Here is a 27,815-nt window from a genome sequence, read left to right on the forward strand (position 1 = left end):
CTCCATTGTATTTCTGCATTGTTCCACTTCAAGAACTATCCCCAAATAAGTAAGATCCCAGGATTTAACACTGCATTCAGTGCTACACAAACAATTCTGCATTTCTATAGCATATTGCATTCACAGTTAACATGGGACGAAAGAAACATTTGAGCTTAGTCTTTTTAGCACAAAAGGAATTGTTTATTACTAGGCAAGCTCTGAAGAACAATATAGGGCACTTTCCAAACCTAACAGGTATGGAAGATCTTAAGCCATGATATTTGTACATGTCAGTGCCTACATTTTGCAGCTGAAACTCATGTAGGTATGAACAGGATACAGATAATAGAATCTTAGAATCATAGAATAGTTTGGGTCAGAAGGGACTTTCCAACATGTAAGTCAGGCCCCCTGCCATGGGCAGGGACATCTTTCACTAGGTTAGGTTGCTCAAAGCCCTGTTCAACCTGACCTTGAATACTTCCAGGGATGGGGCACCCACAAACCATTGCTAGCAACTACCTATCTCCAACCTATTTATTTTTAAATTCTACTCATCTTTCCTTGGATTTATGAGCTACACATTGCTAGGAGTTTTTGTAGATTCAGTCCAATGTTGAAGTGGTTAAAAAATCAATATTTTGTCATGTTTAAGAGAAGTTCTTTTAAAGCTGCAGTGTAACAAGAATGGAGTCCTGTATTTTGTTGTATCTTCTCCTATTACATATAGCAGGGGCGGTCTGAAAAATAAAAGCTAGACACGATCCCAGTATGGGGAAACTGGAATAATTTATTGAACATGAGAACACTATTTTAAAGGCATCTGGGGCTGGCCATGTTAATGAAGAGGACAAGCTATGTTAATTAGGGAATTACACAAGTTTTTACTACTGTTGCCCAGTGGGTTAAATATTTCCCTCAACCAAGATTACATAGGGGGAAAGAGATTAAAGGGGTTTAGACATGGTCTGATACAATCATCTCAAGAGTCCTTTCTGATTTCTGCTGGAGCCAGGCTTAATCCATAAGGTAGAACTTTAACAGGTCTTGTGAGAAGGGTCCAGCTCCTTCAGATCACGAGGTGTTTGTCAGTCCTTGTTTTCTTTTGCTGAAAGCTGGGTTTGGGCTCCCACATATAGCTGAAACTGGAAATCAGATTCACCATATGCTAAAAAAAAGGGTTTGTTTGTTAATAATTACATGGTATTCCTATACACCACACTAGCTAGAGAAAATGTCTCTCTCTCCCTATTTTCAGTCCATTATAGCAGTGTCTAGATAGTATCTAAAGCAAAACCCAAAAAAATTTCAATGAGGAATTGACGTTGTAACAAAATCCAGTAAAGAAGCATAGAATTATTTTAAATTAGTTTATTACTATTTTTGTTCATTGCTTAAAGTACACTGAGCAGGTTGACAGATTGGGAGCTTTCTGATGCTTCAAAGAAGTACTTTTACTTGTAGTTAATAAATATATGAAGTTTAATAGCTGTTTTCACTTGAAATCTTCAGAAGCAATTTCTGCTTCCTCTTGACCAGCACTGTTACCTAAAATGAAATTTATCAGGAGATAAATAGCTGAAAGGTAGAACTCTTCTGAGTGCCTCCCATAGGTAGTCAATATGGTTTTACAGCATCAGTAACTTGTAGCGTGAACATGGTAAGAAATTATCAGCACCTCACATTTTGTCCTTTCTGTTCAAAGAGTTCACCATCTACAAAAACGTCAGAGGAATTAGTCATTACTCTCATCTGAGAAGGTGCTGTAAATAAAAGCCTCACCATACTAACTTCTAATGTATCCTAGTAGGCAGTCTTGAAACAACTGAACTATGACAAAAATGAAATTATTCATACATTGGAAAATAGTCAGCAATTATACTAATACAATACACAAAACACATTCTGCAAATTTGACTGCAATATACACAAAGGGATTTTATTATTTCTAAAGCTCAGTAACAAATTACAAAATGTTTTTATTACATTATATAGCAACATGCCTCACAATGTATTAAAAAGAAAAATAACTAAATCAGAGTATTTCTTATAAAACTTGCAAGTATATGCATTTGAAAAACGTGGATATTCACAGGCATCTTCTCCCTTCTTTCCATTGCTACAATTTGCCTAGGATAGGTGTTTCCCTATGAATATTCAGGACATGGATACATTGTCCTGAACTGCATGCTTCTTTGTATACTAGGCACAGAATAGTCTTTCCCACGCTCATTTATAATCCAGTCTCTGGAATATTCATGTTCACAGTTTGATGGTGTACTTTATGGTAATGAATGTGTTGGCTCATTATCCTGCCCAGAGGGCAAGAGCCAAGCCTTACTTCACTCTGGGAGTAGCAGGGAAGTGGTTGGCATTTCTTTGTAGAAGGCACAGCATTGTCAGAGTGGAAAGAAACGGAAGCATCTGCTGGAGGAAGAACCAGTCTTGCTGAGCCTCAAAGAGAAACATGGGGCCAAGAAGGTTGTATTGTGCATGTTAGGTATTGTGGTGTCATCGAGAGGTATGAGGCAACTGAAATAGCGATGAAATTGAACCTTCTTTTCTCCTCCATGTGAATAGCTCTGTTGTAGGTTTTGATTCTGGCAAGTAGGACATAGAACAATTAAAAACTTATAGCAATTGTTGGTTGTTGTGTTTTTTGGGTTTTTTGAGTTGGTTGAGGATTTTTTATGTCAAAGCACAGAATCACATTAGAAAGCACTTTTTTTTCCCTACAAGTATGTAAATCCTCTCTTTCAGCCTTAGTATGTAAGTAACTAGTTAGTAACTAAAATGAAAATTGTCAATTTTCATTGACAATCTCGCAGTAACTTTTAAAAAATCAAGTGCATGACATATAACAAAGCTGTTAGTTTAATACCATTCAGACCCTTTCAGATAGCAAAATTCCTTTGTGTTAACCATAATAATTTGAGGTTGTAGATGCTGAAATTATATTGGAATCCAGGGAAAACAGAACAAAAATTTAAACCACTGTTATACCACTGCTACAGCTATAAATCAATGTTGTCTCTCCCTTGAAACTGAGAGGTGTAATATATTCCTGAGGAACAGTTCAGTAACAATATGACACTTACAGCTATCTGATATACTTCTGTATGTTCACCCTCTTCAAATGGTCTACTGACAATTGCATAAACAGTTTCAGATAATATGCTCACATTTACTGGATGACAATATTTGATGGGATGTCTCTCCAAAGAGGCCCTTCAATTTCTTCTTCAGCTCTCTGCTGGTTTTCTTATAGAAAAATAATTCCTTTTCCAGTTGCTGGACTTTTACTTCATACCCTTTCAAGGTTTCTGCAATACCTTCACTCTCTTGTTCTAGAAGAAATAAAACTAGTTTAAGAACCAAACGTCAGAAATCAAGATGCCTAGCTAGACAGAGTATGTCTTGTATCTTGATGGCACTTTGCTTGCAATGTGCACATTTTAACTAGCATGACACGGGATTGAAAAGGGCATGTCAACCCTGCTTGTCAGTTTTAATAGTATTTGGAAGATCAAGATCAGCAGGAGCAGTATATTTCAATTTTCCAATATCAGTAAATTCAGTAGGAAAATACAACAATTCTGATACTTCTTTAAAAAAGATACAGTTTTCCTCTCATGCAGACACCATGTGTCTGTTCCTTGGTATCATACATGACATCAGAATTAGTGACAGCCAAAGTATATCTCTGAACCTTATTCTTTTTTTTTTTCAGTTGGAATACAGTATTTCTCTGTAGTGACTGAAGACAGTACTTGCTGTATGATCCATTCCGAGCAGCAGATACCTTTCAAATGATGCAATATCAACTGTATTTTTTTCTGGTGTTCTTTGCGCTGGAGGGTGAGCTGCCTGTCACACTGCAACTTCATGTGTCCAAGTGCTGATTCTAATTCACGTATTATGTTTTCCCGGTCCATAGCCTTCATTTCCTGTTCTTCAATCTGCAGTTGTAATTTTCGTTCAGACTCACGTAGGCCAACAATCTAAGCAAGAAATACACTTATTTTGATTTATCAAAGCATTTTAAGAAAACCTTTTACCCTTCAGCGTAATAGATTAAAATATACAAAACCAATGATCTCTACAAGCTGTTAGGCTTATTCTGGAAGCAGACTTGCCATTGCTACCAGTTGACACTTTAGAACTGAACTGTGTACCTTTTGATCACATGGACTACTGGATTTTTAATACTCTGTACAAAATTTAAACTGAAACAACAGTGGCTTCCTGATTCTGAAAAACTTCCAACTTGCATCCTGCAGACAACTTTTTTACAAAATCATTCAAAGTCACAAAGACACATCATATTCTAATGCATTTCATTTTTATGTTTCCAGATATCAGTATAATTCTTCAGTATGTAGCTGTACACATTGCAGGCAACTAATGCAAAACTAGTTCATACTGAATTTAGAAAAAAAAAGTAGAAATATTAGCCTGAGCTTTATGAAGCTTTCTTGAAAGCCTGCAGTCAGGAAGAATTTCAATACAACACCACTATTTAAATATGCTGCTGCTCTGAAAGTTAGCAAAACAGAGCACTGGAAAGGGGGAAGGAAATATCCATATCTGCAGCACCTTTCAAGCCAATGACCTCAAAACAAGATATACAAAGTTAACACACAAGTATATTATTTAGGTTAACATAAAAATTAAAATATGTGAATTAATAGCAGATCTATGTAACCTGAAGAGATTTTCACCAAAAGTTTCCTAAATTTATTTTTACTTCTTGCTACCATTTCATTATCTAGCACAGTAATATAAAATGGAATAAAATATTATTCATTAGCCAAAACAAACCTTGTTGAAATAATTGATGATAATAGCTCTGAGCTCAGCAGCAGACAGGGAAACTAGTTTCCCTATTACATTATTCTCACTCTGTGAAAGACTCTGAGAAGATGACCTAAGCAAGTGCTGGCGATTATAAATACTTTCATTCTTGTAATCAATAGCAGCCTTCAGAGCTTCAATTCCTTCTTCTAGCTGGAAAAGGACATGTTCTTCCTACAGAGAAACACATGAGCGAAACTTTTTTTTAAGAAAAAAAGCTTAGAATTAATCTTTCAAGACATCTTTAACTTCACTCTCAAGAGCAAAACTAAACTTAAGGGTAAGAAGTAGTAGTAGTAGCACAGACAACGGAAAAGGAAAAACAAGAGGTAGAGTGCAAATCTAGAACATCTGTCTTTTCCTGCCATAGTACTCCTAGCACGATATAGAGATTGATCAGATGAAAACCAGAAGTCATGTTTCCTTTTTTATCCTTTCCTCATCCTCACAATAGCTGACTTCTGCTATTTTATTTTTTTTGGTTGTGCTAGTTTTTACAGGTCAATAAGGAGTTTGGTGACCAAAACCTGTGTAGGGAAGTGGCAGAAATGCGTAGCATGAAGCACTGCAGATTTATTACATTTTCAACATAATGATTTCAATCAACTCAAGTGTGGGTCATCTAGGTAATATGACTTATTTTTGCTGTAAAAATACGGAGTCCTTCAGGTGAAGTCTGTTATTCCACAAAATCCTATGAAAATATTCAAAGGGTGTTATTATGTGAGCACGTTGCTTGTTCTGTGTCATGACATTAAAATATCTGCCTGTGATAAACTGATGAACTTCTAGTTCCCTTATTCTCATTGTATGATTCCTAGACCAGTAGACTTGGCAAGGCACTACCTGAATTAAGTCCCTCTGAACTTCAGCTTTGTTACCAGCATGTAATTGGTGCTATCACAGCAGTATTCTAACATTGCTATTTACAAAAATACACAACCCCAGTTCCTTAGTTCTAGCTTTTCTAATATTTGGAGACATTATTATCTAACACTAGCTAAAATCTGTATTTATCTCTCAGAGGTGCTTACTTACTTCAGTTGACAACACTTTACCATCTCTCAGTTTCTCATCCACACTATTTCTCCTTCTGAGCAGCTGATCCCTTTCCATGTGGAGAACCTGAATTTTTTCCAAAATATCTGTCTTGTCTTCAGTGGTGCTGCCCTGAAGCTGCATACTTTTATCACACAGCTCCTGATCCAGTATACTTAAGCGAGCAGACAATTTCACACTATCTTTGTTTAAGGCCTAAAAAAACCACAGCAACCACAGATATAAGACTGAGATACTCCCTTTGAGTAAGAAAAAAGTAGGTGAAACTGTCACATTCTGAAGTGAAAAAATTGCTTGCTTCTTACAATGGAACCCCATTTATTTTGCGCAGACAGCTACCATAAGATATACAAAAGATGAAAGAAAACAAAAACACTCAAGGTGCGGTTTTCTACATACTAAAGGGACTAGTCATTATAAGTGACAATGATATTTCAAGCTCAATTCACTTTTGCTACTGAAAAACAAATATTGCAAGATCTAGTTTGCAAAAGGACTGAGTCATATTCATAAATAATATGATATCATGGATATCATATTAGTTAATGCTCTGCATTAACAGAACTCCACAGTTCAGAACTGTTTGGTTTGGTTTGGAATTTTGGAGAGAAAAATGAATAAAAATGATTGTCTGAGTTATTTACATTTTAAATGTTGATTGGTCAAGCCACCCAGTACTTACATCACCTTTAAAGACACATGGCTTGCGCCTCCTCTGCTACCTTGTCTGTGTTCCCTGCCCCCTCACCCCATCCCCAGTCTTTCAGTCAGCTTTAATTTTCTTAAATTACCTGGCTAGATCTCAATTTCTTGATTTCCAGGTGGCTTTTCTCTTGCAATAATGCTTCTTTTTTGGCTACAATGGCTTCTCTTTTCTTTAAATCTTCTTCTAGTTCTGCTAACTGTTGGTGTTGTTGAAGAATTCTTTCCATTTCTTCATCCAACCACTTCTTTTGCTCTTCTAATTTCTAAAGTTTCAGTACAGATCCAGAGAGCATTAGCCAGGACTTTTTGGGTCAGAATTCTATTATAATGTTTATCTTTTTTATAATTACTGATAAAACTGTAGCAGACATTGACATTTCTAATGTTAACTTTAATTCTGCAACAATATCTTAGCTAAAAATAATACAGAAACTGGACTAACTTAACAAGGGGCTCAGCAATGTTATATTGCTACATCTCATATAAACAAATTTGTATCAGATGCATTTAAGTGAAAGATATTCTTTTTCTAAGAACAGTTATATAAATAGATGTCATCTACCTAAGCACAGCAACTAGGTTTAGAAGGTACCATGAGAATTCACCTAGCCCATCATCATTGCATTATAGTTGCCCAAGAACAGCTCTTTGCGGAAAAAACATTAGGAGAAAAGAAACTGTGATGTTGAAAGAATTAAAGACAGTAAATGGCATCTCTGATCCAGCTAGCATAGTCCATTACAAATTTATTCTGAAGCCACAGTTTATCAGGGCTTAACAGTTGCATTTATTTAACTTTTAAAACTTCTTTTAGCCTTTAAAGACTTTAGGTAACTCAGGTTCCAGTGTCCACATTGAAATAATGTAGGTGGCACCACTGGATAGAACACATACTTTTCTAGCCCTGTTATGAACAACCAAAAGCAGAGACCACAGTAATTTATGTCAGAGTAGAAAACCAAACAAAATAAAATCCCCAAACAACCCATGGAACATTTATAACATTGCACAACAAGATCACCCTCAAACCTACTAGAAAACCAAACCTGTTGAACTCTTGGGTCTCTGAATCAGCATTTCTGACAAATTGTAGGGAAAAAAACTTTAAAGGCCCTCCTTTCTTTCTTTCATTGAAAAAGAGTAAAAGAGCTGCTAGATTATATTGCCATTTTTTGCTACAGCAAAAAAGAAGACCAAACTATGATGGAACACTCTTTTTCCACACAATTCACAAAGATATATGACTAGGGATGAAAATTTTTTTTTTTTATTTCAGGGCTTACACAGATTTGGAATAGATTAACTACCTGTTGTTTATGTGGAGTTCCCACAGAGTTATTTTTCTTCTTTTTGAAAGCAGCAATTTCTTTATCCTTCAGTTCAAGGATCTTCTGTTGTTGCTCCACCTTAAGTTGAAATTCCTATGAACAAACAAAAAGCACCATTTTTCCTGCATCAGTCAGTCAAATGCATTTAATGTCAGAGTTCACACAAGTATATAATCTGAAATACTGACCCCAAATTTACCTGTAAAATCGCAATTTAGAACTAGATATCATGTAATAAAATGAAAAAAAAAAAAGCTGAAAGGCAAACTGAAGATTTATGTGAAAACGTTTACACACAATTTCTTGAGTGCATTTATCCAGAAAGTTATTAAGTCATGTGGCAGTTTGAGCCACATTAGAAATCTAAAATCCAATTTTTAGGCTTCTCCCCACCCCTTCCCACAATTTATCCTAACACCGGAGAGAAACTTTCAGACCAGAGGCTTCTGTAGGGGAAGGGGGAAGTATATACATTTATTTACACAAATAAATACTATACAAACTAAAGGCAACTATGTATATATATATATTACATTACTATCAGTCAGTCCTTTCAAGCCCCTCCTTTAACTTTAGTCCAGGAGCAGCTTTTAAGGCTGATATGTAGCACAGTCTTTTGCTGTGGGAGTGTTCTGGGCTCCTGAACACTCCCCCTCTCACCAAGTTCTCGTTGTTTGTTGTAGTCTCTCCTCCTCATGAAGTCCGAGAAGATAACTTTGAGTCCTTGCTCTGCTGCTGCTGATTTCTCCCTCTCGGTGTCTCACCTCGGTTCATAGGCTGCTGTAGTGTAGCTTATCAAGCGTCCACATCCTGGAATCCTCATTCCTCCACATCAGTTCTCAGTTGCCCCTGGTCAGCTTTGGCAGGCAGCTCCCGAGCTCTTGGCTCATCTCCAATTTCGCCTGGGACTCTTCTCCCAAACACCAGGCCTACCTCCACAGCCCAGTCTCTTGGCTCAGCTTCAAGTTGAGCCTCTCCTCCACTTATAGTGGAGGGAAAGAAAAGCCCCCCTCTACAGCTTCACTGCAGAAAAGGAGGGGGAAGAGGGCTTGGCTACAAAGCCTGCCTCTCTCCTCTTACCTCAGGTGCTGTGAATCTCTTCCTTCACAGCACACACTGCAAATGTTGACTCTATCTCTAGCCAAAGGCTGAGCTGGGGGGTCACAGGGCTCCCCGCTCCCCCCCAGAGGGGAAGAGAGGGAGCCCAGCCACCCCCTGGCCTTGTCTACCTACCCGCAGCAGACACCAACAGCAAAACAACCAAGACAGAACTGCCAACAGGTTCCGGTGCTGTGATATATGATTTTGAGCAGAAGCGAACAACATGAGTGGTGATTGGCTCTCCAGGGAACACTGTCCTGGCACCCAATCACCTCTGAGCCTCCCAGCCTCTCAGGGGGGGCCAATCTCAACCTATGACAGTCATTACTGAAAATTATGGAAACCCTGGCGGTATAGTTTATTGTCTTTGAGGAAGCAGGGGCATCTAATTCTTTGTCATAAAGAAACAGGAAAAATCGTACCTTAATTTGTTGCTGGTCCTGCTGAAGTTCTGCTTCTAGTTGCTTCTTTTTTTCACTCTCCTCATACAGCCTCTTCTGTATCTGGGATTGCTGATGCTTCATCTGAGCCACGTTCTGCTCAAGTTCTGTTGCTTCTCTCTCACTTTGGTTAGATAAGGAAGCCAGATTCTTAGTGTCTTGCTGCTTCTTCTGTAAGGCCTGAATATTCATGTCAAATTTCAGTTAATACCAGGACAACTTATAACTAAGACTCAACTTCATTCTTTATTTCACTGAATTCTTAGAGTCAGCAAGACTTACTAACTTCTGCCCAATCACCTGATATTCCTGTGGTTTCTGAGCTATCCGGTAAAGTCACACAGGCAGAAGAAAGGTAAAATACAGTTCATACCCGGTAATACAGTGAAAGTAGTAAAATCTAACAGCTCTAGAAAATGTGCAGAGACATAATAGTGACAGAATGCTGGTTCTGAGCTCAAGCCAATAAGCCAACTACCTTTTTCCGCATGGAACTTTTCTGACCCACCATTCCAGGATCGAGAGGCACAGAGCACCTAAGCTGGCCCTACACAGAATTTAAACTTAGGTGTAGCAGAAGTTAAAAACAGAAGGTCAGTGTCAAACAAATATGACTGTACTGGGCCTGGTCTTGCAAAGTATCACATGAATTTGCTTAGAGCTGGAATTTATATAGTATTTTCATAAAACATTGATTTTATGGCAGGTAATAAACTTGTAATAGACTACTTGTATAGGTTCTTTTATGATACTATATATAATGGTATATGGACATCCTATATCTCTCACTTCTTTTTTGGCTTCTTACTTACCAAGAAAATATTGTATGTATCTAACCATGTATATGTTAAATAGCATTCTGAGTATAATAGCATTAAGTTTCTCATTAGCTACTTCAATCCAGCCAACTTCTAAAGTGTAAAACAGGTGAGAATTTTACAAGCAGAGTGTTAAGGTTCAGATATGACAGGGAGACAGAGATTTGCAACCCTTAATGGTCAGATCAGAAATACCTGCACTTTCAACTTAGCTGCATCCATCTTCTTCCGGAACTCTTTTTGTAACTTGACTTTCTCAGGAACATCTCTCACCTCTTTACTGTCCAGCTCCTGAAGCTGCTTTTGTGTTTCAGCCAGTTCCATTTTGGCCTGTTCAGTTTCTTGCTCCAGTTTAGCTATCTTCAAAGAATATTGCCTACTTACAGACTGAGCATCCTTACCTTAAAGACAGCATAATAATCAGTTGAAATGTAATACTCGATTTTGTAGTTGAATCATTACTTACTTTATTCTGGCTAAATCAGTAATTTCTGATTCAATTTCCAATACTAAAGGAACATGCAGTTCCCTTGTAACTGAAATGGACATAAAGGAAGGAGTCCTATATATGAATTTTTCACAAGTCACCTGATGTCACCAAATGCCACCTGACTGCCAAAGTTAAATTCTTCTGCCTATTGTAGTGTTTGCCAAAATGGCTCCCTGTATTTCATAAATTTGTTTGGGGTTTTTTTTTTCCAGAATAATATGCCATTTATTTATTATTCAGCTTTAAGCTTAATACTTAGGAAAAAACCTTGGATAGTGTTTCTACTCCATGACTTGTCCTGTTTGGGCAATTGGCGGTGGGGCACAGAATCTTCCTCAGTGCCAAAAGACAACCTCAAGAGAAGGTAAGCATAGGAGAGGAGCGTGATTGAAGGAGCTGAGCAGAGAGATCCTTACTGTCACCATAAGGCTAGTTTCTGTATCAGGACAGATGTGTAAGGGATGTAGGCTAACAGGGACACTGACCTTTTCCCTCATCCACTTCCAACTCCTGTTTCTCTACTGTGCTAAAACACAGAAGATACAGGGATGTATCTTCTCTCCTATCCCAGACACCATATGACAAATACATGTCCATGAAGAGATCAGTAGCACTGAGCTTACATGAAAAATTACATTATTGTTGGATAAGAGCAACAATCAACAAAGTACAAAAAATATTTAACAAATACATCTGCATATCATAGCAGAGTAGGCTGTAATCAAAATTTACAGCCTTCAGTGCAATTATAGCAAGTAATCAGCAAAAGTTATAAATCTAAATTGTTAAAAGTATCCTTGTGTAAGGTAGCTATGTAAAAACTAAGACATGCAGGACTTCAGTTTTTTTGTGGCTTTTCTTTTTTTTCTGAATATCTTCACTCTAATTATCCCTATAGTAGCCAGTTACCTGTTCTTACTAATTCCTTAATAAGTTCCTCTTTCCTTTTGATATTAAGTGCAAGTTCTCTTATTTTTTGCTCAGCCTCAGTGAATCTCAACTCTGAAATCTTCAACTTTTGCATGTTAAAAACATGAATTTTCTGGAGGCTGTCAATCTTTTCACCTTGAAAAAAACAAAGCAAAATGGAGATAAAAAATCTGGAATACATGCAGTACCCAAAAGGTAGTGCTCTGGAACACTGTCTGTGTGGAGTACTTCCACATGAAGTAAAATAATCAAAAGGAGAGAATAGCACCAAGAGTCTTTTCCCTGCTATGCATCTAAACAGGAAAAGAAATGTATGCACTTGTATTTCAAGATTCTACGTATGAGGAAAAATATTCCTGAAAACATTTCAGTGCATTTCTGGTAAGATAAGAGAATCCATTTTGTTTCACTGAAGAAGTACTAAGGATTATATCTAACTAGCTTTCTGGATAACAAATATTACTTAAACAGTAAGGCTACTGACATCAGTTTCAGAAAGGGAAAGAAGAATAGAATCTTGAAAGCCTACATTGAGCTGTAACTAAAAAAATATTTGTATCAAATACACACATTTTGCTGGGAAAAATAGTTACATGTGCTAAAGACACTCTTGCATATGCTGATACTGTAATAAGATTTGCTCTTATGACTTTCATTTTACCTGTGGCTGTGTCAATCTGTAGCACAAATTTGTTGGATAAACCAGACTTGTTTATTTGACATTTCATATCACTTAGATCAGGAAGAGTGCACAGAGAAGCCTGATTTTGTGTCCATGTTTGGTTTATGGAATGCCTAAGGAAGAACGATAAACATGCTAAACTGCAAATACGTAGGGATATAATTTGCTTCACACAAATTTTATGATTCTAACAGAAAAGAATCCCAAACTTACCACAGCATTTGTACCTTCTTTCCTGTCTATGCTCCACACCACCCCCGATCTTCATGGCAGATTCTGGCCCCAAACCAAGGATTATGCAATCTTTGTTAAACCTATGTTTATTAAACTTATTCTGCAATATGCCCAGTTGGTCCCACAAATTTACCATAAGTAGCATTACAGATAGTCTCATATCATGGCAGGATTAGGCAGTAATTCTACCTTTATACCTATGCATTTTTCTGTAACAAAAGTTATAGAACAAAAAATTACTTAAATGAGGTTTTGTCTTTGCTGCCTGTATTTTCTTCCTCTTCATCACTCTGATCAGAGAGGTGGCAGTGAAGGACTTTATCCTGATCTTCTATCTTGCTCAGTATCATCTGTCTGCGAGCGTGGAATTCTGCCATTATCCTGTTCAGGGAGAAGGCACAGAGGCTGGTATATACCTGACAGAGAGCACACAAAAACAGTGATGGGTAAAAACAGCTGCAACAATTTAGCATATCTTTACTAATATTTAAAAAAAATATTTCAATTTAAAATTCTGACATCACCTGAGCTTGTAAGCAAAATTAGAAGTTTTCTCTAATAACTGAATACCTTTGTAACAAATGGTTTTGCAAGAGCTTCAAATGTGAAAGAAGGCACTGTTAGAAACTCGTTATTCCACATATTCAATACAGTCATAAAAATAATAATTCATTTTTGTTAATGTTTTGTATTTGAACCCTCAAAACCCCCAGAAAAACACCAGAAAATATCAGAGCCTTAGCACTTGTAAGTAGGAATTTTAAGCCTGAATATTTTGGATAATTGTGGCATAGCAAGTGTTGCAAGACAATAATTTTTCAGAGTCTTTAATGAGAAGCTAAGCAGTATCTGAGAAAGCCACTGTCATGTCATGTCTAATTATTGGCCCATAATCATTACAAAGTAGAGGGGCAAAAATGTAAGATTTGGGTAGACCTTACCTTTTGGGTCTCTGTACCTGAAGGTGGGTGAAGGGACCGTAGCAGATTTTTTGTGAGTGGGACACTGTAGGGCCTCCTTGCAAATGCTGGCCCATCTTCACAAGCATCTGAGATACCTAAAGTTTTCACATCTGTAATCTTCTCTAATTTTTCTTTTAGCTGATCAATAAGCATTTGCTGTTCTACCATTTTCTCAGTCTCATGGGGAAAAAAATAACAAAACAAAAGTGAGTTCTGTATCATATTCACTATTTCTAAATTCCATACAAAGGTCATGAATCTTGTAAATCCCTCACTGACCCTAAATTATTCTGCTGGGCACAGGCAAATTCTGTAACAAACTACAAATGCTATGACATATCATCTATCCACTCACACACCAACTCCAATAAATTTTAGACATATTTTTTTTAGAAAAACCTATCCCAGTTAAGTTACATGAGCCTATCTAGGCATTTAGTGAGAGGCGGACGACATAATTAGCAGCTTGAAATTCCTTTATATGGGTGTTTATGGAGAAATAAAATGGGAATTCAAAAAAAATGTTCAAATGAAACACGTGGTTTGAGTCTTATGAATTAAACATGTATATGGGCTTCGTCTTCCTCTTTGAGCACTTCCACTTGAAAGATTATTTGTAAAAATAAACATAAACATGTACATGTCCTAGGATGACTTGCTGCTTTTTTCTTCCACCCAGCCTCAGCTTTGTTGGTAATGATAGTTTGGAGATCTTGTCTGCTTCTCCTACAGCATTCTCTGTACATCGTTCAAAAGTACTTATGTTACCTAAACTGATTTATCCACAAGGCCAAGACTATATAAATTTTCAATTCACTCTCTTGTTTTTGATTCTTTTCAAAGTATGGTTAAAATCTGGCCTTGCAACAACAGAAAAGCTGAAGAATAGCTCATGATACATTTTGCATTCTCCTACTTTAAGTTTCTATTCATTCTTATGTTGTTCTCTTAGATTGAAAGTTCCTTCCAAACACAAGCATACAACACCTTACATATTGATGTTGTTTTGGAATATAGTACATATTACCCCTATGTTATAGGAAATAGAATATATGTATGAATATCACATTTATTATCATTTTGGAAGCAGCAACAGCTAACTGATTGACTAGAAGGTATTATTTAACCCTTTTAAGAATTTTTGTCCCTGATACTATTGTACATACAACCCCACAGTGTAACACCCATTCCATAAATACATATCTTTATAAACATTTAATACCTAATACTTGTTACTTTTAAAGTTTTTATTCTATCACATATCATTAAATTACATATTCCTGTGAATAAAACTTAAAATATTTGACAAAAGTACTTGCTTTTCATTATTCTACCTGTTTTTACATAGAAATGGCAGTTTAGTTAAATAAATACCAAAATGGTGCCTGAAAGCTCCCAAGCTTCTCTGCTGTCTCCAATACTGGAAGAGTCATGATCTTTTACCTACACTGTTACATATTCTGTTCATTACCTCCTACCTTGTATCCTCCAGAATTTATATAAGCATTATCAGTGTAAGTTGACACTATGGTATACAGGTTAAAAATAAAAATCTAGACAGAGGTGACAGAAAAGAAAGACAGTGACAGAGGAAAGAAAAAGATGATGACTAGTATACTTACCTTTCAGTCATTGACTATGCCCAAGCCATCAGTAAAGAAGAGGAAAAAGGAGACAAAGTATAATAAGGAGAAGAGCACTAGCTATCCATGTTTATGCTTTTCTCTTTTAAAAAAGTCATATAATAATTTATCTGTCATCCATGTGACAGGCAACACCAGGAGAATGTTAACTATTCTATCTGCGGTCTTCTTGATCTTAAAATGTTATGCACATGATAGCCATCTTAATTTCATTAGCAAGCACAAGATCTAGAGAAGGAAAGCGGCAAGAAGCCTCTTTCACACTATGTCTCTTTCCATTATGTCATTCCGTTTTCTCTATTAGTAAATGATCAGAAAGTTAGGATGGAATTCTGTCTTGCAAACTCAAAAGGGAATAATACTCTAATTCTTAATAAAGCTATAACAAAATCAGTTTCTATGCAACCTTTCAATTATTAACAGTAACTTTTAGAGTCTAAAGAATATTTCAAAGTCTTTCAAATTCTAATTGATTACTTGTCCTGAAACTACTTAACAATAATACAAATCCTGAAGCATAACAGGAAGGCATGGAGAGAGTAAATGATATCTCAGGTTATACAGGAAGATTGTGGCACAGCTAGGCTTACGTACAGACTTCAAGAAGCACATTATTGTGGTTCATCCACTAGATGAACCCAACTGATTAAGTGATACAGCTCTAATTCAATCAAAATGTTTCTAATATTGACTGGTAGTTAAATAAAAAAAAATACAGGGACTTGTTGAATGCATTCACACAGTGGAAGGATGGTTCAATACAGATATATGTGTATCAGTGGAAAAATACCTGTAATCTATGTGTTTCTTGAGCCTCCTTTAAAGATTCCAGTTGTTCTTCATTTTCCTGTAGTAATGTCTTTATCTGATCCTGTAGTATCTGGACTTCACGATCCTTCTGGCTGAATACTTCTTCATCCATAACTAGTGCCTGCTAGATAATACAAGAAAAATTCAGCTGGGGAAAAGGGCGGAAAGTGGAAAAGCTGGAAAATAAAACCTCATTTGCTGTTAAAAGACATGATCAGAACTGCAAAGTTTTGAGGTATGTATGGCAAATTATCTAAGTGGTTAACTGCAGTTTCTACCAGTTATTTTTTCACTTCCGTTTCATCTATTGATTTTGTTCTGACAAGTTTCATTCTTCCAAAGGGAATAATTTACTCATAACCAAAGCTCCTTTACTGAAGTATATACCTGAATTCAATTATTCTCCTTAGCATGCTGTTACATACAGCCACAAGATCTCAGCATCTTGTGATTAATACACTCATCAAATGAAAAAAAATAAGAACAGCTGTTCTTGTTCTGAAACTCAGATAACAGCTTAAAGAAACTGTAAGAATGCTTCTTCAAGTGTTTGTGTGAATGAATAATCCAATACTGATTGAAGGAGACTTCCAGATGTTGTTACTCTTCCAGGAAGCATGTAGAAGCCAAATACAAAATATTGAAACATAATGTCAACTCACAAACCTTCTCATTCCCGTTCTTCCTATTTTTTCTCCACAAGTCCTGCTGGTGGAGGCACAAATTAGTTTGGCTGTTACCTATGGCTAATTCACAATGCCAGTATTTTAATTTTGTGTAAGACAGCATTATACAGGCGATCATAGCTGTTAGAAAAGAAATGGGTACGTGCACACAAGAATGGGTCCACTATTAGCTACTAAATCTGGCATATGCAAACACTGCTCTACAGTCTATAGTTACTCATTTATTTTAGCCTTTCCTTAACCATCTCCTCCTGGGGAAATTTAAGCTAAGCTCTTACACTGTTTTGAACATGGAAACAGGGGGTTAAAATAAGCCACAGAAGACAATGCAGAAGAAAAAAGTTGTGACTTAGATTGCTTGAGAACAAAAAAAAGACCACATTTGTTTATGCAATTGCCTGATAACAGTCTACAGACATGGCAGTTTGGTGTGCAAACTAAAAATGGGTTGATGTTACAAAATTCTAACTTGTTGGAGCACTGTCTCCTTCCACTACACGACAGACTCAAATTAGTTTTTCTAGCATTCATCTTATGTCAGAACTTCACTCAGTTTCCAACTAGCGTACAGTTGTTTTAAGTTATAAAATAAATTTGAGACTGTTTATCATACAATAATCTGCATTATTTCTTACATTTTGTTATTCATAGTCAACATTTTAACTCAGCATATCCAAAATTTGTACTTCCTAAATGTATATGGGGATGTTCCCAAAAAGATTTATTTATTTGATCATGTTTCGGTTCTGTGAGGAGACATTATCATGCTTGAGAAGGCTGAGAGCTCTTCTCCCCATAGATCATTGCCTAGGATTATTTTCTGCTGTCTGAGAAACAGCTAATTAGAACTACCAGCAGGACAGGACCCTTATGGGATATCGGCATGTTAAGACTCATATACCTCGTTTTGAAATTCTCACCTCAGCTAGAAAACCATAAACAAGTATGATGCCACTAAAAAGCAAGAGTTGATATCTAACACAAAAGCAAGTGTTAGAAAAGTGATTAGACGAAGAAATCTATAAATAGTTTAGAAAATCAGTTAGTTAAAGGCATGGTCATGAAAATAAAATACAGGAATTTTTTGTGAGAATATTGCTGAAGAAATACAGGTTAGGAAAAGCTCAATAAGAGTCACCACTGGAGGCTGCAGGTGGCTGCCCTCTTCTGATCCCTCTGTCAATCCCACAGTCCCCAGCAATGGATCCCAGTTGCTGCTTCCTTATCTTCTAGTTTCAGACTGTTAACCCCACTATTCCAGCTCTGGAGCAAACAGGTAGCAATTAGCTCCTCTTGCTGTCAGACAAAATCTTTACACACATCTTGAAGCTTGGTCATGGATAGGGACCGGGTAGCTTCCAGCTCTTACTATTTCTGTTTCTTTGCTTTCCTGTCCTGCTGCAGAACAGGCTGCCTCTTCTGATTCTTTCTCTCTCCTCCTCTGAGCAGGAGCTGCTTCTTCTCTTACTAAGTTGACCTCTGCCTCCACTGTTTCTTCTTGACTACAGGAGCAACTATTAGAGTTGAGGGTTCGGTCTCTGGTTTAGTGTCTTGTTTGTGTGGCCTCAGAGCAAGAGACCTCCTCAATGTCTGTTTGTGGGCTTTTAGATCAGGAAAGCTCTTGCATTTCTAAGAGCACTGGACAGTGACTTTAAAGGCATGGGCCAGGTCTAACACAGCTTTACAAGTCATTGTGTTTCACCTCCCCTCCTTCAAATGATGTGTTAGTTTGATGGGTTAATGAGCCTCTTCAGGCACCAAATCCCAAGCTGTCAGAGGCAGCAATGACCCTGCGCACCTTCCCAACTCCTTCCATACACACTGATACCCCAGATATCAATCACCTTACAGAATGTCCCTGTGTGGCATCCCCAATTAGCTGTTTAACCTTATGAACAATAATCAAAATTGGGATCACAATACATCACTATAAACATGGTCTGGTTTATAGAGGATACTGAAAGAACTTACAAGCCTATAGGCTTCAAGGCTATAAAAAACTGCCCTAAGGGAGAGGAAGGGATAGGTGTCATTTTTCCCTCTCTCCACAAAATGTCTCTCAGAGAAGAGGGGAAAAGTATAGTTATTGGTTCTTGGTGTACTGGGACATCCACAGTGCAAGACCCAAATACTAAATTAGGCTGATGGCTGGTATTTTTTTCATAGGTCTCCCAAGCAAAGGAAAACAGAGTGATAAACAGCACACAAACCAGGAAAATCTGAAAATAGTCATTAATGTCTCCTGGAGGCTGTTGTATAGCTAGAAAGGAATCAAGCATCTTATTATTCAAGGAAACACACAAGTCAGCACCCAAAGCAAATATGTAGCTTCATGACCTGCAACAGTCACTCAAATAACACCTTAACAGGTATAACACCTAGAAGTTTAATCTAGCACACAAATCAAATCTGTTATTACCTTGAAAGCCTTCAGCCACAGTTTGGGGGCCAAAAAAGACTGTTGTAGGTTAACCTCAATAAGCAGCTAAACACACATAGCTGCTCTCTCACTTCCCTCCCCACCCCCAATGGGATGGAGGAAGAGCAAAGGAAGAGTGAAAGCAGGAAAATTTGTGGGTCAAGACAGAAACTGTTCAGTAAGTGAAGGTGAAGTGGAGGAGAGAAGGAAAGTGAAAGAAAATAAATGATACAAAGGCCACCACCTCCCAAGGCTGACTGATGCTCAACCAGTTCCCAGGTAAAATACAGCTAATCTCCCTAAATATTCTACTCTCCCTTTTTATTGCTGAGCATGATGTTGTATGGCATGAAATATCTCTGTAGATAGTTTGGGTCATCTGCTTGGTTTTATGTGTGTTTCCACACAATTTGTGAATTCCCCAATCTATTCACTAGGGAGGCAGAGGCAAAAACAGAGAATGTCTGTTGCTGTGCAAACACTGTTTAGCAAGACCTAAAACATTAGTGTGTTATCAGCATTTTATTGGTTACAAATCTAAAACATGGCACCCTAAGAGCTACTACAAAAAATTAACTTCATCCCAGCCAGACCTAGCATACTAGCACAGCTAAAAATAAAAATCTAACAGATAAAACCGCTCAGTCCCAGAGTCATCTTGAAACTTATTAGCCAAAATATAACCTTTACTTACCTCTGTCATGATTAAGATGACTGTGTATTCAATGATCCATTAAAATAAACCTATGTCCCAGAGATTAGCCAAATAAAATGATACAAAATTGCAAATTAAATTTAAATTGTCAAATTGTCAGGTGACATCTTTATACATATTTCAAAATTGAATTCAAGTTTTGGCAGATTGATTTTTCACTTAGTTATTTAAATAGTGAACTTATAATTAAATACCTGGCATTTCTTTAGTTCCTTCTTTAGCTGAAGAATCATGACATGATGTGGCTCTGGGCTGATCTCAGTCCCTGTGTCAGTTTCTTGGACGGTGAGAGCTTCCTTCCTTACTTTCTGTACCATAGTGATCCACCTCTGCAACCTGTCCCGCTGACTTTCTCTTAAGCTAACGTCATCATTCAAATCAAGTAGAAAGGGGAAGGCTTCATCTACACAATTTCTGTAACTGAAATACTGAACCTGAAGGCGGGTGAGCTGCTCCTCGAGTGAACTGATACGAGCTTTTTCTTCATTTAAGTCATGTAAATACTGATTACTGATCTGCTGGTTCTGCAAAGCATCCCGAAGTAATCTGATTTCAAGTTCCATTTCATCAATGCGGTCTTTTTCAGGGTTGTAATTTACTACCGGTTTATTTCTAATATTTTTGGCTCTGTTGGCATATTTGAGAGAATTTAAAGATTCATCAAAGTCCAGTGAGGATGGACTTATACATGTTATCATAACAGTCTTGGCATTTCCTCCAAGGGAGTCCTTCAAAATACGAGTGATTTTAGCATCCCTGTATGGAATATGTACACTTTTCCTTTTTGGGTCTCCAAGGGCACGGATCACATTTCCCAAGGCTAAGAGACCACTGTTGATCTGAATTGATTCTTTGAAGCGTTCACCGGTATTTCCAGTTTTTGCTACCCTCTCTGATCCTGCCAAATCCACAAAATGAAACTTCGAAGCAATCAAATCCCGTGCAGCATCAGTATTTTTTTGAGACTCTGCAGATTGCTTCTGACAAATACTGATGGTAAAAACGGCATGAGATCGACTAGAGTGCTCATTCATCTGCGTTGTGCCTGTGCGACGAGCTGCATTGCCACTTTCCAGCAGGCTTAACACTTCATCTGCACATTCTACTTGGAATTCTTTAGCGCCAACAATCACTTCAAACACCAAAACAGGTAAAAGTAAGAATAATCCAATTAATTCTAAACTCTTCAGCAAAAGTTTACAGTAATAGCTATAAATAAATATTAAAGAAACATACAAGCCTGCATTATTAGGTGGTCATAGCATATAGCTACAGAAAAAAGAAGACATCAATATGTGAAAAGCATGAGGTACAACAGGTCTGAACCCTGCAGATATTTAATATATGGATATACTGTGTCAGCATTTGAAACAGTATCTTAGACACAAGACACAACTCATTTACACATTGCACATTGCCTTACATAATTCACAGTCTAGTGCTAGCTGGAAAAAGTATGAGCAAAGTCAGCTCAAAGAATATTTTGCAAGTTTAAAAAAGAAAAAAATACTAAAACCAATAAGATTTTTAGTAAAAATGATTCCTGGCCTGTGGTAAGAACAGAATTCTTATCCTAAATAGCTTGGATAGTTGGGTCTTTGGGATAGGTATCTGTTAATAACCTAATAAAGTAGAAGTGTACTTCTACCAAATACTCCTTCCAAGCATATTTTTTGTCATACTTTTCTTTAAATTAATGATGGAAAATGTCCTAGCACAGTCTACTGAAGCTGACTCAAACTGTACTGAAGAAGAGAAATAGTTTAAAATGTATTGTGGGATCATTTTGAAGCAATTATATTGTCTTCAAGATTTGTGCTAAATTAGTGCCTTCTTCCAGCTACAGACAAGAAAACCATGACAGCTCAGTAAAACAAGTATAACAATAGTAAACACAACAATTAGAATATAAACAAGCAAACAAAAGCCAAACCTCAAACACTTTGAGAATAAAATATCTCTGATGTGAATTCTTCTAGCATTTTCATGTGGCGAACAAGATACCTAGAGGGTGTTAATCTCAAAGCCTCCAAAAATATCTACTACTACAAAAAAAATACTACTCCTCCTAAAGAAGAGGTCTCTTCCACTCATTTTATAGTGAAAGGAGGGCAGATATTTACAATATAAGTGGCTTAACAATTATAACTTTGAAGGGAGAAGCAATGGTTTAATCTTAAAATACTTATTCCAGTAAATAATCACACACTATTTCTAGACAGAATTTGCAGAAGCAATAGTTGCATATTTATCATTTGCCATTTCCATCTATATTGGAATATCCACCTATTACTCACAGGCATCTCTGATGGATGAAAAGACAGAATGGGAGAGATATGTTGCCTGGAGAAGCATTAATGGGATCTAAATGGACTTTTTACTTATTGGACAATCCACCCAGCGGACTGACAGTTTTACCCCAGTTTATTGTTGTGTACTTATGAATCCTTATGCACCCCAGTTTATTGTCAAAATTTATGAATTCTGTTGTACCTCCATATTGTCCCCATTTCTCCCTCAGATTTTCCCTTCGAAAGTTGTTTGTCTCTTTGTTCTCCCCTGTTTTCCTGCTCTTCTGCCACTGATTGGCTGTAGTTACCACAGTGCAGGGAGAGCTACCATTGGCCAGTTCCCTCAGAGACCCGGGATTTCCACCCACCTTTCCCCTGTCCCCCTATCACATTTCTTACTGAGCTGTCAATCTCTTGCGCCTCCCCGGTTTGGAATCCGCCCCTCAAACCTCGTTTATTTAAACCCTTGTACCCCCTGAATAAACCAGCATTGCTGCACACTCTCCAACTGCGCCAAGAACCCTTTATGCAGTGCACAGTCCCATCCCCCTTATCCCCCGCGGACCGTGGCAGGCATCTAACCTCAAAACTGCTTCAAATAAGTTAAACTGAGTTTATATTCTGAAACTCGGAACTATTTTTTCCCTAGCATTAGTAATGAATGAGCATTTTTCAAGAGAAGGCAAGAATAACTTGGACACACAAGTGAAACCCAACTGTACCAGGGTGAATTTATGCTGATACTTTTGGTCTGTGTTTGGCCCTGCCACATGTGAAAGCTTTGCTCTTTCCCTGCCAAGTTATGGGAAAACAAGCACTGATAAACCGGAAAGTTGTCCTTGAAGAGAGCTTCTTGTATAAACTGTTTTAATTGGTATTCTGTGATTGGCTAGTTGTCCTCTAAGGTCGCTTGAAGGAGCGATTGAGAAGGAGGAGGATGAAGGACCCTCCAGACTCATTTGGAAAAGACCCCCCGGAGTACAGTACCCAGGCGCAGGGAAAGCCACACGTGTGCAGAAGAGATGCACTTACATAACCGGGAGGTGGGACTGAGGGCCTCGGGCTGGGCGGTGCTGGCCACACCTGGGAGGTTGTGGTCACTCAATTAATTGTATAAAAAGCAGATAGTGCTTTCTTGGAGGGAGCTAGCTTCATACCAAGGACAACGTTGCCTTTGGCAGGGACGCCTGCCAGTTTGTGAACTTACTGACTCTCCAAGGATGCAGCTTCTGCTACTGGTAATTATAGGCATGCTAGGTCGGTAAGATAACTTTACGGGCAACAGCTGGGTAACTGGGGAGGTCGTGCTGGGGGCTTATTTCTCTCCTCCTTCTTCCTTTTTGGGTTTGTTCGTTTTGTTGGCCACCTCTTGGTAATAAATATTGGTTTTTGTTAAGCTTTTAACGGTGTCTTGGTTTGCAAGCTTCAGTATGGTTCGAACCCTCCCTAATACACCAACACATCAAATTTTAGAGCTGAAATCCTACCTGTATTTCCCTTCTCATCTTCTCGGATATGTAATTCTTTCACAGAGGTCTCCAGCTCCAACAAATCTCGAAGTTCTTCCTTGTAAACCTCTATATAAGATACTTTCACATAGAAGTTAATATTACGGTTTTCAGAAATATGCTGAAATAATTCCTGAATAGCCCGTGGGATTATGCCTTTTTCATCCACTGCAACTGATGCTAAAATACAAGCACAAATGTCACAGAGCTTTGCAGTTATTCTGTCAGATAAATTAAAAAGACTGAAAACTGAGAGAAGTCTGTGAGATTTGCTACTCAATATTCTCGAGCACAAGTCCTGTGATGAGAGGCTGAGGGAGCTGGAGTTGTTCAGCCTGGAGAAGAGGAGGCTCAGGGGAGACGTCATCGCTCTCTACAACTCTCTGAAAGGAGGTTGTAGCCAGGTGGGCATCAGTCTCTTCTCCCAAGCAACCAGCAGTAGGACAAGAGAGCATGGTCTCAAGCTGTGCCAGGGGAGGTTTAGGTTCGATATTAGGAAGAAATTTTTTAGAGAGAGAGTAATCAGACATTGGAATGGGCTGCCCAGGGAGGTGGTAGATTCACTGTCTCTGGAGGTTTTTAAGATGAGACTGGATGTGACACTTAGTGCCACGGTCTAGTTACCACAGCAGTGTTGGATCAAGGGTTGGACTTGATGATCTCAGAGGTCTTTTCCAACCTGACTGATTTTATGATTCTATGATTCTAAGGAATCTGAAGAGCACAGTGTTCACAAGGATTTTTGTAAATATTTTTTTTTCTGTGGGGCAGAATATTTGTTTGCATCCATTAATAGGATTTAAAGTTCTAAATTACATGTTATAGTTATGAAAGTTACGAAAAATATGGAGTCCGTTTTAAACCTACACTCCTTAGAGTACACATTTCTTCTTTATCCTTACTCATTAGGGTTGGCAATGACATCTACAGGGTTTGAGAAACTACAAATGCTACTTAAATTTAAAAAAATCAGCAGCACCTTAGTGAGACAAAATTGATGACCAACATTTACAGTAATTTCCTATTTTTTCAAAGTAGACATGGAACACTAACACCAAACTCTATTTTTGTTTTTTAAATATTCAGCATAGGGCAATGCTTCCATTATTAATTTATGTTCTTTATTCAAGAATATGGAAACTGTTTGTCTATGAGAGGATACTCAGAATATTTTTCACCAAAAATCTAAAGGGTTGGTCACATCTAACTATGAATTAGTAAATATATTTATAAAACTAAAATGTTGTCATTCCTGGACTGTGAACGGCTTTAGATCGTGGCACTCACTACCTAAACAATTTGGCTAGCAATGCTACTTAGAGGAACATTAAATAACTGCTAGTGGAGGGAATATAAGTGAAGTTACAACAGTAAGCAGAATAAAGAGGACAATGGTATGAGGTTCAATAAGGCCAAATGCTGAGTCTAGCCCTCAAGTTACAACATCACCATTCAGTGCTACAAGCTGGAGGCAGAACAGCTGGAAAGCTGCCTGGCAGAAGAGTACCTGGGGGTGCTGGTCAACAGCAGCTGAACATGAGCCAGCAGTGCCCAGGTGGCCAAGAAGGCCAATGGCACCCTGGCCTGTATCAGCAATAGTGTCGCCAGCAGGACCACGGCAGGGACCGTCCCTCTGTACTTGGCACTGGTGAGGCCACACAGCAAATCCTGTGTTCAGTTCTGGGGCCCTCACTTCAAGAAAGACATTGAGGTGCTGGAGCGTGCCCAGAGAAAGGCAGCGAGGCTGGTGAAGAGTCTGGAGCTCAAGTCCTGTGAGGAGTGGTTGAGGGAGCTGTGGTTTTTTAGCTGGGAGAAAAAGAGGCTCAGGGGTGACCTTACTGCTCTCTACAAACCACCTGTAAGGAGGATGTAGCCAGGTGGAGGTTAGCCTCTTCTCCCAGGTAACAAGTGACAGGACAAGAGGAAATAGCCTCAAGGTGCACCAGGGGAAGTTTAGGTTGGATATTAGGAAAAATTTCTTCATGGAGAGGGTGATCAAGCATTGGAACAGGCTTAATTGTGGACTTAGCAATGATCGGTTAATGATTGGACTTTATGGTCTTATGGGTTTTTTCCAACCTAAATGATTCTGTGGTTCTATGACTCTAAATAAAAGGAAAATTTTCATACCTACCAAGAGATTTAGAATAATCTATTTATATCCATTTGGAAGAATTAAATCAACTAAACAAATTTCTTTGATGTCACAGAAATGTCTTTCAAAAAAAACCCAAACAAACAAAGCCAACACAGAGTGAGCAAGCAAACAATTAACTACCGAATGCAGGAATTTTCAAGGTAAGATAAACACAGCAAAAACTTGAAAAACACTGCATTTCAGAAACAAATTCCAGTTTAAGCTGCTTTTTAAAATGTGGAGTGTGAAAGAGCAATTTATAATTTTTTTCTTCTTAGATATTTTTGGTATAGCCTAATTTATGGATAAGGCTTTAGAACAGTTTAATTAATCACATAAACTTTGGAAACCTTTTTTTCTTACTACAGCTTTTTTCATTAACCCTTAAAATTCCGCTACATCATCTACTGGGTAATAAACATTTAACTTGCACAAACACACTGTTGACCAGTTTAAAAAAAGAACCTACCAATGTGGTCACCGCCAATGGTGTAAGTCTTCCCAGAACCAGTCTGTCCATATGCAAACACTGTAGCATTGTATCCCTCAGTCAGAGACACTAGAAGAGGCTTAATGCAAACAGTATAAACTTCTTCTTGGGTTGAGCTTTTGCCAAATACAAAATCAAAAGTGAAGACATGGTCCTTTCCAATGATAATTTGTTTTGCATTTGGGACCAATCTGACACACACTTGGTGGTTATGAAGTATTTCTTTGGAAAGCAGGGGTCTGACTCGGACTGCAACTTTAACTGGGATCTCCTCCATGCCAGGCTCCAGACCTTTGTTTCCCATTCAGTGTTTAGATAGTCAGCAAGAAATCTGTTACTACTGGTTTGTTCACATTATTTGCAGTTGTCTGCAACTAAGAAAAAAAGTTTTCCACATTATATAATAAATAAGAATTAATTTCCTGAAATAGAAAGTTGATATTTCCTAAAGTATAAGTAAGCACCATTACAATCTTGAAAAATACCTGATATAAAAGCAGCTATATTAATAAGTGTTTAATCAATTAATAAATAAATTTTGCCTCTAATAATTTCCAAGCTAGCAGACTTAAGCCTGATTTTCTATTTGAACATAACATAGCCATATGAAGCAATTATATTTTAAGAGCTTGTTAACAGACACTGTTGATAAAGCAAACACTTGCAATGAATCCTCTCATTTTCCTATTCCTGCATTTGTATTGCATAGGCAACATAAATCAGCCAAACAGAACTTTTTACTCCAAAAGTTGTATGTATACACCTGAGTTTTAAAACCCTCTTCCACTTATGAAGCACCAAACACTTGTAACTCGACAAGCACAGAGAAAGAAGTTGTGTTACCTATGAAGGAAGTGTGATTTTAAATGTATCTAGTTACTACATATAAAGCATTCCTCTGATTTTGATCTCCATCTTTAAGCACGTATGTGGGAGGGAAACCCTATTTCATAGGATTCTATTTTATAAAAGAATGTGGGAATATGATATATTCCCAATACGCCGAAGTTACAGAGATACTTCGCTGTGAATGCATCGTTTGCCCTTGGCTGCCATAAGGCAGGAGCAAACATACTGCCGTGATATTGTGCGGGCGGCCCAGAACATTTTCCGTCTTTGCCGCTTCTCCAAACCTGAGAAGGAGTCGGGAACGAGATCACGTCTGGGTCTCGGGAGCCGCCAAGGGCCGCGGAGTCCGCTGTCCCCCGGCTGCCGCCGCGTCCGGCCGTGCCGCCGGACCCGTGTGGAAGGAGGACAGGAGAAGAGAAGGCGGTGGCGGCGGCCGGGCGAGCGGCACCGGCGGTGGGCCGGTCCCGTCGCGCTGTTTACGGCCCCTCGCTAGGCAACAGCCGCCATGTCGGCACCGCCCGCGCCGGCACCGCCCCCAGCGGCCGGAGGAGCGCGGGGAGGGACGGGCCGCCACGGGGGTGGGTGAGTGGCAGCCCTCCGCTCCCTCCCTCCTTGCCCACTTCGGGGCCCTTTAGTTCAATAAGGACTTTGATGTGCTGAAGCGTGTCCAGAGACGGGCAAC

The 27,815-nt window shown here is 38.2% G+C and overlaps 1 protein-coding gene across 7 annotated transcripts; it reads right to left on the reverse strand.

The window, feature by feature from the left end:
- Nucleotides 1–1,338: 1,338 nt before the first annotated feature.
- Nucleotides 1,339–27,620, reverse strand: KIF27 (kinesin family member 27). 7 transcript variants are annotated; one of them, XM_032676592.1, is made up of 18 exons: nt 27,418–27,620; nt 26,264–26,658; nt 23,637–23,837; nt 20,053–20,990; nt 16,019–16,159; nt 13,565–13,762; nt 12,864–13,039; nt 12,369–12,502; nt 11,687–11,842; nt 10,483–10,688; nt 9,452–9,649; nt 7,908–8,021; nt 6,687–6,863; nt 5,875–6,090; nt 4,804–5,010; nt 3,785–3,983; nt 3,165–3,329; nt 1,339–1,530 (listed from the first exon to the last, which is right to left on the reverse strand). In XM_032676592.1, the coding sequence occupies exons 2-18, from the start codon at nt 26,586–26,588 to the stop codon at nt 1,478–1,480; spliced, it is 3,804 nt and encodes a 1,267-aa protein (XP_032532483.1). In that variant the 5' UTR covers nt 26,589–26,658; nt 27,418–27,620; the 3' UTR covers nt 1,339–1,477. The 7 variants fall into 7 exon arrangements, with proteins under 7 accessions (XP_032532483.1, XP_032532486.1, XP_032532480.1 ...); XM_032676595.1 differs by having other exon boundaries at nt 10,561–10,688; nt 16,019–16,162; XM_032676589.1 differs by having other exon boundaries at nt 16,019–16,162; nt 27,418–27,619.
- Nucleotides 27,621–27,815: the final 195 nt, after the last annotated feature.

This window comes from Chiroxiphia lanceolata, chromosome Z, assembly GCF_009829145.1.
Source record: "Chiroxiphia lanceolata isolate bChiLan1 chromosome Z, bChiLan1.pri, whole genome shotgun sequence".
Classification (NCBI taxonomy): domain Eukaryota; kingdom Metazoa; phylum Chordata; class Aves; order Passeriformes; family Pipridae; genus Chiroxiphia; species Chiroxiphia lanceolata.

What these genes read in the sequence shown, in the direction of transcription:
- KIF27 (XM_032676589.1), bottom strand. Translation starts at nt 26,588, where the DNA reads ATGGGAAACAAAGGTCTGGAGCCTGGCATGGAGGAGATCCCAGTTAAA. An exon ending in AGGACCAGCAACAAATTAAG is followed by an intron (nt 8,022 to 9,451) that starts GTACGATTTTTC and finishes GTTTGTTCATAG; the next exon opens with GAATTTCAACTTAAGGTGGA. An exon ending in GATATTGCATCATTTGAAAG is followed by an intron (nt 3,330 to 3,784) that starts GTATCTGCTGCT and finishes TATTTCTTCTAG; the next exon opens with AACAAGAGAGTGAAGGTATT.